At 29.2% G+C, this 12,474-nt stretch overlaps 1 protein-coding gene across 1 annotated transcript; it reads left to right on the top strand.

The window, feature by feature from the left end:
- The first annotated feature begins 630 nt into the window (after positions 1-630).
- Grx3 (Glutaredoxin 3) lies at positions 631-1,995 on the top strand. The gene is made up of 2 exons (XM_083095748.1): positions 631-839; positions 1,190-1,995. The coding sequence occupies exons 1-2, from the start codon at positions 790-792 to the stop codon at positions 1,821-1,823; spliced, it is 684 nt and encodes a 227-aa protein (XP_082951874.1). The 5' UTR covers positions 631-789; the 3' UTR covers positions 1,824-1,995.
- The last annotated feature ends 10,479 nt before the right edge of the window (positions 1,996-12,474 follow it).

Below are 12,474 nucleotides of genomic sequence, written 5' to 3'. Positions count from 1 at the left end.
AAAGAAAAAAGAACGAGTTATGTACTATTATTATGTATTATATTATTACCTCTAACATTAAGAAATTATTTTAAATTATTAATATTCATGAGAGAATAATCGTATAGCATCTTAATCTTTTATAATAAAAACTCAAATTATATATATAGTTTCATAAAATGAAATTAAATATATACTCCTGGACAAAATTAATGCATAATTTTTTTTTCACTTTTTCTTTAAAATTTAAATATCAGCTTTTAAAGAAAAAGTGAAAAAAAATATGCGTTAATTTTGTCCAGGAGTATATATATAGTTATATAAAATAAAATTAAGTAACATAAAATACATTTCATATAATACTCACAATTAATATAGAAATAAAAGAGATATATATTCATTTTACTCCAAAACTTTAAGTCCATTAATCTTAACCTATAACTTAAGAAATCTCCATTTTAAATGAAATTTTATATTCGGCACAAATAGATTTTTGACAGATGATGAATATGCGATTCAACCTCAAGTATTGCGAATAATTGCGGCAAACATTTTCTCTCTAATCTTCGTTAAATTCCTCCACATCGTAAGATTCATATTCCTCCGGCGTCTCCCTCCACGAGACTCCGATCCGATGACACGAATGCGACTGCGCCGAGAGGAGATGGAAAAATCCTGCAGCCATGAGCGCAACAACGGAGGTCGCGTAGACGCCAGCGTTCGCTGCACATCTACACGACGATAGTCTGTCGCGGATCATTTTCCAGTCTCATATCATAGTAGAACGGTTCGCGAGAAAAGGGTGACGCGATGACTGTCACCGAGCTGACCACGCAGCAAGAATTTGACAACTTTGTCAAGTGAGTAGTCGAAAATACCGCGAGAAAGTTTATAACCTCCTTTCATGTGTTGCTGCCAAAACTACATTTCATGCAGATTTCTCTAAAAATTTTAATCATTAGGAAAGCTCAGATTGCTAGCAATTGTTGTATCTGCATAGTTTTCTAAAAGAAAAATTTTTTGATTTCAAAATAATACATTTTTCTTTGATGATGTCACAATATATCGTAATTTTTTTTTACTTTGTTTATCTTTATCAAAATTCAAAATTAATATACTTTCACATTCACTGTTGCATAATTTTAATGATATGAATGTAACAGTTGTTCTCTGGTGTTTCATAATTTTTACAAGTACATTTTTATGCAAGGTCCAAGGAACTTAGCGTTGTTCACTTTTACGCACCATGGGCACAGCAATGTTCCCAAGTGAACGACGTACTCGAAGAGATGACTAATTTGGAACAATACAAGGATGTCAAGTTTGCTAAAGTCGAAGCAGAGAACTTGCCCGAGGTGTCTGTAAAGTCTGGAGTAGCTGTTGTACCTACCATTCTTCTATTGAAGGACAGCAACATTATAGATAGAGTGGACGGTGCCAATGCTCCTGCACTGACAGAGAAGATCAAACAGCATTTGAAAAACAAGGATCCTCTGTTGCTAGTGATCAAAACAAAGGAATCCCTTGAAGAGAGACTGAAGAAATTGATAAATCAAGCACCCTGCATGCTCTTCATGAAAGGAAATCCTGCTAATCCACGATGTGGTTTCTCCAGAACAATTGTTTCCATCCTAGATAATTATAAAACAGATTATAAGTCCTTTGATATATTACAAGACAATGATGTTAGGGAAGGACTTAAAAAATTTAGTAATTGGCCAACATACCCGCAATTGTATCTAAATGGAGAACTAATCGGTGGATTAGACATAATGAAAGAAATGGATGAGTCGGGCGAGCTTGAGAGTATGCTACCGAAGAAAAATAGTGCGGAAACTAAGTGAATTGATAAATATAATTATAAAAAAAGAAAAAAAAAGAAATGTTTAAGTTATCTTTCTTAGACGTTGCGTGTTAATTATGGAATATATATCCTACATGGAAACAAAAGCTATTTTCCGTAGGAATATATCATTTGTGAAATATGTGATTAAATATATTATGTATTTATAATGATTTTGAAACAATGGGTTTTATTTACAAATCATTAATTAAATTTCATGCAAATATCACTAAAAATTTTTATTGCAAATAGTATAATTAATATCTTGCTATTATACGGAATGTAGAAAGTGTGGATGTGCTCAACAGAAAAATAAACTAAAAAAATTTATAAAGTGTTTGTATAAATTTTGCATAGAAGAGTTACAATGTATTGTTGAAATTACAAATAGAGTGAGAGGGGGAGTCTTTGATTATATAAAATTACTTTTTTTTCTTGATATCTAATTCCTGTTTAAATACTTTTCTTTTATTTACATAACCTGTTACCTTTAACCCATGATATCGATAATATTGATAATATTAAACTTATCACATGTCAAACGTATGTTGACACAGAGAGAAGACTGAGAGATGTCATGGCCTGCTTTTAGGTGATCCCTGAAAGCGATACTCCCTCTATGGACATTGAAAACGTGGACATGAACTACAAAGCCAATGTCCATGTTTTCAGAGGGTAATATATAATGTGCACAATTTCTGGTTTTGTTCCGTGCTATGTGGACGAAATGCCGGTAGCACCCAGTGCTGTATAACAAGATACTCATGTATGTAAATTGATAGTAAATAAATTATTCAATCGCGAAAGATACTGTAATATTCAAAGATGAAATAAATATTTTTCTATATTCATTATCATATTTATATCTTTTTATTTACAAAACACAAAATGCCTGCTGTGGGATAAAAACATTTTTAACCGTATTTCTATAAATCTTTTTAATTAGCAGTAAACTGATCTTTGATATTTATTAATCATTGTTTTAATTATTTAAAAATTTAATTATTAATACATGTATAGAATTTCTCAAATTAATCACTGATTCTTCTGAAGTTTTTATAATTAAGACTCGAAAAATATAAATGTTGCAAAATATTTTAAGTCTCTTTCTTTATATAAAATATAAAGAATTCATATGTTTCATTTTAATATAGCTAACATTATTTTTATATATTTTTATTATAATTATCATACCAGCATAATATTTTTATGCTTAATACTTTATATAATACAATGTACTAAATTATAAAATTTAATATAATTACAAAATAGTATTACTATTAATAAATAGGTTGTATGCATACTGTCTTTTAGTTTCTAATCATTTCCAATCACTATACATTTCTATCCAATATATTCTCTTCTTCGAGTTCTTGGATTATTATGGTTTATTGTATTCCTTTGTGTTAACATCATAAAGATTACCATCACTTGTCATGCTTATTCCTTCCTATGGAGTCCATTGGAATACTTTCTTTATTCTCAGGTATAGATATTCAAATCACTGTAGTTGCCTTTTTCTATTTTCTCGATGATTGTCTCTTTTTCTTTCATTTTATTCAAAAATATTATAATAATATAATATATATTTATATAATTTTGGTATTTCGATTAATCTGACTCTTATAATATACATATAATATAATATATATATAAAATATATATTACATAATTATAATATATGCAACGTAAATTACAATTAATTTGCAATTACATAAAAAACACATTACAAAATAAATTACAAATTAAATTACTAACATAAAAAATATTAACAAACATACTAACATAAACGTATTAAATTATTAATTAAAAATAATTACATTATAAATATATATATTACAAAATATATGACAAAATATAATACAAATTTAATATAAAATATAATTCGAAATTTAATACAAAATAATTTATTACATGGAATAATTTATTATACGAAAATGTCCAAAATATACGTATAATATAAAATTTACTAAAAATTTTTACATAGTCCAGACGAGACTGATCAGCGAAGATTAATTACGCGACATTTATTATTAATAATAGATATGCAATAATAGAATTTAATAAGTTTTATATAACGTAAATAATCGTAATCAAAAGAATCACTAATAAAATTATTGATCGTCTCTTCGATTGTAAAAGAAAGTATTTGCATTACTGGCGCATTTTGTATAGATTAGGAAATATTCAAAATGAAAAGGAAATATTCAAAATGAAAAGATAGAATGAACTTCGAAATCAACAATTAAATTACTAAATAAATCGCGATTTAAAATTCGCGAGAAAACGCGACGAATAAATAAATCGACAATAATCGGAATATTCGATTGCGAGATACGCATAATTCTTATAATATGATAATCGAAACCATCAATAGACACGCATGCGATATAATTATTATCACACAAATGATGACAGACGAAGATATTTTGGCAAACATTTGTGATCCGTATTGTTTATGACCATAAAATTCACTGTCCGATTTATTTGCGATTGTTACGTCCGGTGGACTCCACGATTCTTTTCTTTCCTCGAAACGATTTCGTGGAAGAAAGAAATCGACTTGCATCGAGGATCGACTTGCATTTGGAATGTAAATCGATTCTTCTTAGGAATAATGATAACGCGTAGAAGAACGCAACCTAATCCGCGTGTATCGCTATTAAACTTTAACAAATCTAATTCAGGGAATGGCCAGTCGAGATAGCGTTAACGAAACTCTAAATAAATTCGTGAATTATGAGATGAAAAATTGTTACGGGAATCTCTGTAAGGCGATTCGCGAACAATTCCCCGTTCGCTGGGAATCTCCGTAAGGCGATTCGCGAACAATTCCCCGTTCGCCGGGAATCTCCGTAAGGCGATTCGCGAACAATTCCCCGTTCGCCGGGAATCTCCGTAAGGCGATTCGCGAACAATTCCTTATTTCTCTTTATTAGCTCTTTCTGATTTATTTACCGAGAATTTATATTGTTTTCTATCTTTATATCTCGTTTCAGCCCTTCTTTATATATATCTTTTCATTTCTATTTTTTCTTGACTCCCTTTCGTTTTCTTTTAATTTCCCATCCTCATATTATTATTATTATTATGTTTTCCTTTCTCTTCATATTATTTTCCTTTGAATTATCATTACTTTTGGGAGAAGCCGTTGAAATAGATGAATAATTTTCGAACTTAGACTTGGCGAATCTCTTATCTTAATTTTATTATTGTATTTTAATTTAGACCTGTGTTTCAGCGAATTTAGAAAATTTTAATTCTAACTATAACACATATGCGCAAGCGACGAATTCTATACTTCTTCTAATGAGTAAGCGTTATTCATAGTTTTATTACACATTCACTTTTTATTTTGTTTTATTTCTTATATTATATTAATTATATGTATATTGTATTAACCAGTCAGAATTTAATTCTTAACGTAAATTCTTCCCTGTATATTCTGACTGATAACCTCCGAACGATTGTAACACCCGCGAGAATATATACATACACACACAGATACCCACTCACGCATACCTACAACTGCTAAGATGTATTTTTCTTTCATTATTTTTTTTTTATAATATATGTATTTTTAATTTAATGTATAATTTAATTATTTAAACCGTTCTCTTCCCTAAATCCCGAGATCGCACTAGGTCCCATCCCACGTAACAAGGATTAAATTCCTTTACCGAAAAGGGGCCATCGAACGAATAGGCTTAAAAACGCAGCGTTAAAGAGACCTTCAGTCGCTGACCTGTGTCAGGCCCTTCACATTCGTTCGACCCGATCCATACACACGCCCGAATAAAGTGTGTCACGAGGTAAGTAAGTTACGTCCTTCCATACGGCCCATCCATTCCAGGGTCTGGACGTAACACGATTAATACGCGACTTTATACGAATTTCACGATTGAGAATAAAATACATATCCTATTTCGCGCATGATTAGCTGAATAAGATGAAATGAGCTCTATAAGCTTTAAAATATAATTAAAAATCGCGTTGTGGCCACGTATAATAGAAAATAACAGAACGAATGATTTTCAAAGTCCCTCTAATAATCGATGTAATTGTAGAGTTTAATAAGATTTAAATAATGTAAAGAATCAAGTTTAAAACAGTCATTAATAAAGTTATCGATCGTCTTTTAAATTATAGAAGAAAATATTTGCACTACCAGCATTTTGCACGAACTATTAAAAACAATATTCAAAGACGTGGAAAGATAAATAAAGCTTCAATGTATAAGTCAACGATTAAATTATAAGATAAATCGCGATTTAAAATTCCCGAGAAAACGCGACGAATAAATAAATCGATAATATTCGGAATATCCGATTGTGATATGTATACTTTTTATAATATAATAATCGAAGCGCCTCAATAGACATTATAATCGCGCGTGATATAATTATCACATAAATGCGAAGATATTTTGACAGACAATTTGATGTCTGTAATATTTACGAATACAGTACTCACTGTCCGAATCAATTGCGAATCTTTATAAGATAAATCGCGACTCGAATTCACGGGAAAACGAGACGAATAAATAAGTCCATAATATGCGGAATATTTGATCGCGATACGTATAATTTTTATAATATAATAATCGAAGCTCTCAATAGACACGAGCGCGATATAATTATTATCACGTAAATATAGAAAATCAAAAATATTTCGACAATCATTTGAGGTCTGTAATGTTTGCGAATATACAAGTCACCGACCGATTTACTTGCGAATTTTTATAAGATAAATCGCGATTTAAAATTCGCGATAAAACGCGACGAATAAATAAATCGATAATATTCAAAATATTCAATTGCAGATACGCGAATGACATATCAGTAATATCCGATAAAAAGAGGAGCGATCTTAAAAATGGAGAACGATTAACATCTTGTGTCTACATCAGATTTCGCAAGATCAATCTGCGAAGAAAAGTTAAGTGATCCATTGAACGTCGGGAACTTCACTGTAGGAGGGAACGAATCCTGGATCTTCCGGACTATTCTCGATAGCAATAATTTCAGTAATAAATCAACGACAATTATCCCTTGTCCATTATCTTCAATTCACGAAATTGATATGCACATCAAAAAACATGTTCTTCCATTATTAAGAAACATATTTCTTTATTGAAAATTAAATGGATATAACCTTTTTTATTGAAATGTGATTACGAACGATTATATTTATAAATAATAAAATACATGCATTATTGGAGTTTGTGTTAAATGTGCGAACACATATAATTTGGGATACCGTTCGCGCGCGCGAGACGAATCGAACCCGATATCAGCAAGATTTAAAAAATTTCAATTCGAACAGTGTGCAAAATAAAATAAATCAAATAATTTTAAACAATTAATTCTAGATTAATTCTCTAGATGCTTATTCTTATAACGTTTAAATTAATAATTTCTTTTCTTTTAATCAATATCTTACTGATATAGGGGTACCCATTCGATTTGTCTCGAAATTTTTAAGTATTCGCACATTTTATGTAACATTCATGTATAATTTCGCGTATATATAATATATAACATTATTAAAAATTATAAAAATATTTTGGATACGTGAATTTGTGCATGTATTTTATTATACATATATATAAAATGGTATATACCTAAAAACTAATATTTCAAAATGGCGGTGGATGTCCAATACCTGCAAATAGTTTCTTAAAAGAAACTAAAAATTAATGTTAATATCCCCAGCACCTAGAAATAATTTTTCAAAAGAGACAAATTATATTAATTAAAAATATATTCGTTCGTAATCATTTTTATCAAAAAATTTATACAAATTAATTACAATATGAAATTACTTGAAAAACTAAAATTTATACACAACGCTATATCCATATTTAATCTACTATTAAATCTTTCTGGCATTATATATATAGACAATAATAATACCAATCCTAGTAATGATAGAACATTTTTAACGAAGAAAAGAAGAGATACATTTCTCTCATCTAAATATATATTATTTAAATTAATTCGATGTTAAAGAAGCGTATCGTCGTTGAATTACTACCGAAATCATTGCTTTCGGAAATTGCCAGGAAACCCTGAGATTAGTTCCTTCAATCTTACAATAAAAATTCCCAATTTTTAACAGGGCACCGAACTAGACGTCGCGAATGGATCTCACAAGAACCGGTGAGAAATAATTCTCCATGATGAAAATCGTTTGGACTCCTCGGGGGTACGAGCCACGCAACTTTCATTAAAGTTTATTTAACGGAAGGAACAATGATAACTCTTTTATTAAAACGACAATCTCGTCTAAGAACGCGAAAAAGAACGCGAGAAAAACACGGCGTTTTTGCAACGGTAATTTATTAATTTATTTATGAATATTTTCCGATACGAAAAAAAAAATTCGTAAATACAAATATAACTGAAAAAATAAATTATTAAATTCATAATAATTAACTCGCGATTCTATAATATCGAAGGTGATCGTTAAATTTTGTGAAGTTTTGTGAAGTTTACACGAATTTTATCGAATCTTCACTCTCTTATTCGACATTTCTTTATATTTAATTAGCAATATTTAGGAATACTATCTGACGAGAGGGACAGCGATAAAATTCTTCTGTTAAAATGATAATCTTGTATAAGGACGCGAAGAGAACGCGGAAAGAACACGGTATTTTCGCAATCATAATTTAATAATTTATTTTAAGAATATTCAGTTCCGCGCGATATGGAATTCATAAATAAATAAAGCTAACGGAAAGCATATCATTAAATTTATAATAATTGACTCGCGATTCTGTAACGAAGGTGTCCGTCAAATTTTATAATGCTTATATTTAATCATTAATTTAGCATCGAATTTTTACATTTTATATAAAAATTTTCCGAATTTATTAATGACTCTTTGACATGAAAATACAAACAGTTACTCTTTTATGAATATTCCAAAAATATATACTACAGAAACAAATACTTTAATTTAATGAATTACTATTATGTTAATTACTATTATGTAATCATTATACGTACTTATACTTTCGATAATTTTTCGTGTAATTTACATAAAAATTTACAATTGTAAATACAATTTCATATAATATAATTATAATCATAATTGTATTGCATTTTACAATTAAAATATCAATGTTAAATTATAATTAAAATACAATTATAACTATTTATAATTTACAATTCATAATTTACAAATTTATGATGCTATCAATATCAAATAATAATATTCCATTTATTAAAATATTTAATAACATCGATACAATAATTTGATATTGATAGCATTAACATTTGGATTTAATATTATATTTGATTTAATACACATATATTTTTAAGTTTTAAAATAAAATATAACATGTTAAGATTTCTTAAACGTTAATAATTATGCAATTTCTTTAATATTTCTGAAGATAATTTTGATAATTTAAATTTCACTTTTAAAACATTTTTATTTTTAAAATATGTTATATTTATTTTTACGTCTTTAAAAATAAATTCAACTTAATTAAAATAATTTTAATTTACCCCTAGGATTATTGGAATATTAAAAGAAAGAATGAATCTTACTTAATAGCCCTAACAACCCTATTATTAAAGGATTCTAATAATTTTAATAGCTCTAACAATCCTATTATTACAGAATTCTAATGATCTTAAGAGCCCTAACAACCCTAATATTAATAGAAGAATTCTAATGATCTCTTTTACTTAATAGCCTTAACAATCCTACTTCCTGATTAACTAAAATTATTCGAGATTAGAGGAACCTATCTCTAATCATTACCTCACCTAATCATGTATACATATATTTTAGTCACGTGCCCTAACCGCGTGTCCTAACCGCGTATCCTAACCGTAGTTTTCAGGCCAGTTGAACCTACCTTTCGTTGATCCTGGCCACTTTCTTTCTCGATCTTTAATCAGAGATAGAAGAAGGAGATAATTACTCCTTCTTTTGCCGAATAATTACCGGCAAAAGAGCGTGAAATATTTACGCTCATTTAGTAACGATCGTTCGATTTCACGATCGTTCGTTAAATATTGAATATAACTTTATTTTAACTGAAATAAAATCAAATTACTACAAATTTCTATAAATTATATTTTATAATAAAATATAAAATTAATGTGTGTATTTATCATATTACAAATTATTTAATTAATTAATCATTTGGCTTTATATTAAGTTAAAGTAAAGTTTAAAAACAATATCTACAAACAAATTCTACGATGGACGAGCTATGAGCAATTAGAAGATAAGTGCGTATTATAAGAATAAATTAGCATCAAAAATTGATAAAATTGATAATTGTTAATGCGTATCCTTTATTTAATAAATTAGACAAAATCTTTACAAAAAAATCTTTTCTTGAGATCTCTTCTTTTTTTAATTAATATTTCAATATATTTTCGCAATAGATGCAAAGCATAAGTTCGAAAGAACTTATTAAAATTATTTAATTTAATTGAATTAATTTAATTTAATTATTTTATTTAATTTATTTAATTTAATCCATGCTAGCTCATCCATTTTAAGGCAACGGATTTATCTACAATCTACAATCTATATCTACATCTACATCTTCAATCTCTACGAATCCGTTACCTTAAAGTTAAATAAAAGTTTTTTTCACTCACCGGCACTGATGCGCAACAGCGGAGTTGTTGTTATCGAAGCTAGTTGTCTGTAACATACAAATATAAAATTCATTTATAATAATGCTCACAAAATGCAATTAATATTTAAAAAAATTTTTATCGCGTAGAATTTTATATCCGATGTGTAAAATAATAAGCAGATAAACACGTATGGAAAAATTTTATAAACTTTTGAAACTGTTTTTTAATAGAAAATTTTATATGACTTTTATAAAAATCTTTCTCTTTAATTCATTTAAATAATAAGATCGAATTATTGTTCGTTTATAACAAGTTAACGATTTATAACAATTAATATATAAATAATAGATATTCACCATCAGGTTGCTCCGCTGATGTAAGATGCCTCTCCCAGGCCTCCTCCTCCTCTCATGTTGTTGGCGCGCGATACTTTTAACGACACTCCCGCACTCGCGAGCGATATTTTTATATCGCTATTTCCACTATTTTACGCGCGATACTTAACGGTGTCCGCACTATTTCGGTACGACAAAAAATTTTCTATTTGATCGTGCGATGTATATACTTAATATGTATATACTTTGAACGGCACTCGCGGTTTCGGTACGAGCGAAAATCCCATTTCACTTACGAGAATCAACTTCGAGTCAACAAGTCGGGAATGCAACGATACAACGAATAAGGACTAAGCCCAAACCGGAAAGAAGACGAAACGATTGACGGAAATAGAGAAAAATGAAGTTCACCAACTCTTTTTCGCGCATAATTATCCTATCTCGTATCGAACCTGGACCCGCTAAGCACGATTTCAGGTGTTCTGCCCGGACATACTATGCCTCCCGCGGTTGCTATATGCTACACCAGGCTGGTAGACGGCAAAAGAAGAGGATACCCACATTTTTTAAATGCTAACATTCAGCAATTTAGAAAATGGGGAGGCAACCCCTTTTACCGAGCGAAAATCGTGCCTAGGGGAATCCACTCGACTCCTCGACAGGGTTAACACACGCAGTGCGTGTGGCTGTAGACGAGCAAAGAAAAGGGACTCATTGACGACCATTCCGAGCAATCGATCGAGTTCTAACTAATTCGGGCCGAATCACTTGACGAAGCACGAAGCACGAAGCGCGAGTGTACGTTGCATAACAACGTGTGCAAACTCGAAACATCCCAGTTAGTTGGCATCGGAAGTAGAGACTCGTGACAATAAATGAAATTAGGATTTTATATGAAAAAGTCCAAAAGGTCCGCGAAAACGCGACGACGCGAGAATACTACAAACGGTAACGAAGCGCTTGCCGTCCGCGGCACGTTGACGGCACCGACGACACGAAAGGGTACTTAGCTTCCCAGGCATCTTAAGATTTATCATAAATAGAAAAATTTAAGATGAACCTCAAGGCACCATCCAAGTACTAAGCCCTCCCACCGCGACAAGGTGTACCCCATGGGAGGGTTATATTATATATAATTTTATATACATAATTTGAAATTTATTTTGTAATATAATACATAAATTTAAATCCGCAAATATAAACGATAAATAAAAATATAAAAGATAAAAGAAAATCTATTATATAAATCAATGTTCAAAATAATTGCTTTTGAAACTAATTATTGCGCGCAATTAATTTTTACTTTTAAATAGATATATTTTAATGTTATAAATCGAGTAATTACAAAATAATTTATATTTCTTATAAATATAAACTTTTAAAAATATGATAAATAAAAAAATTTCTATTTTTTTATATATGAAATATTTAAATAAATATATTAATATGAAATGTTTTATAAAATATAAGAAGTATCTGAAAATATTAATTAATAAAAAATTTTATAAATGTTTTAATTATTTTAAAATAAAATGAAATATTTTTTATAAATATATGTATTATATATGTTACAATTTAAAATCATTATTGAATCACTATCAAAGAAATAAATCGAAACGAGAAATATGTATATTTTGAATATACTATTGATAAATAATTTATATATTATTGCGTCCGCGGAACGATATATATCGAATGCGCGCGA

The sequence above is a fragment of the Camponotus vicinus genome, unplaced genomic scaffold (assembly GCF_025532165.1).
Source record: "Camponotus vicinus isolate PSW18456_S1 unplaced genomic scaffold, iyCamVici1.0 SCAF_1, whole genome shotgun sequence".
In the NCBI taxonomy this organism is placed as follows: Eukaryota; Metazoa; Arthropoda; class Insecta; order Hymenoptera; family Formicidae; genus Camponotus; species Camponotus vicinus.
This window is presented reverse-complemented; position numbering and strand designations above follow the sequence as displayed.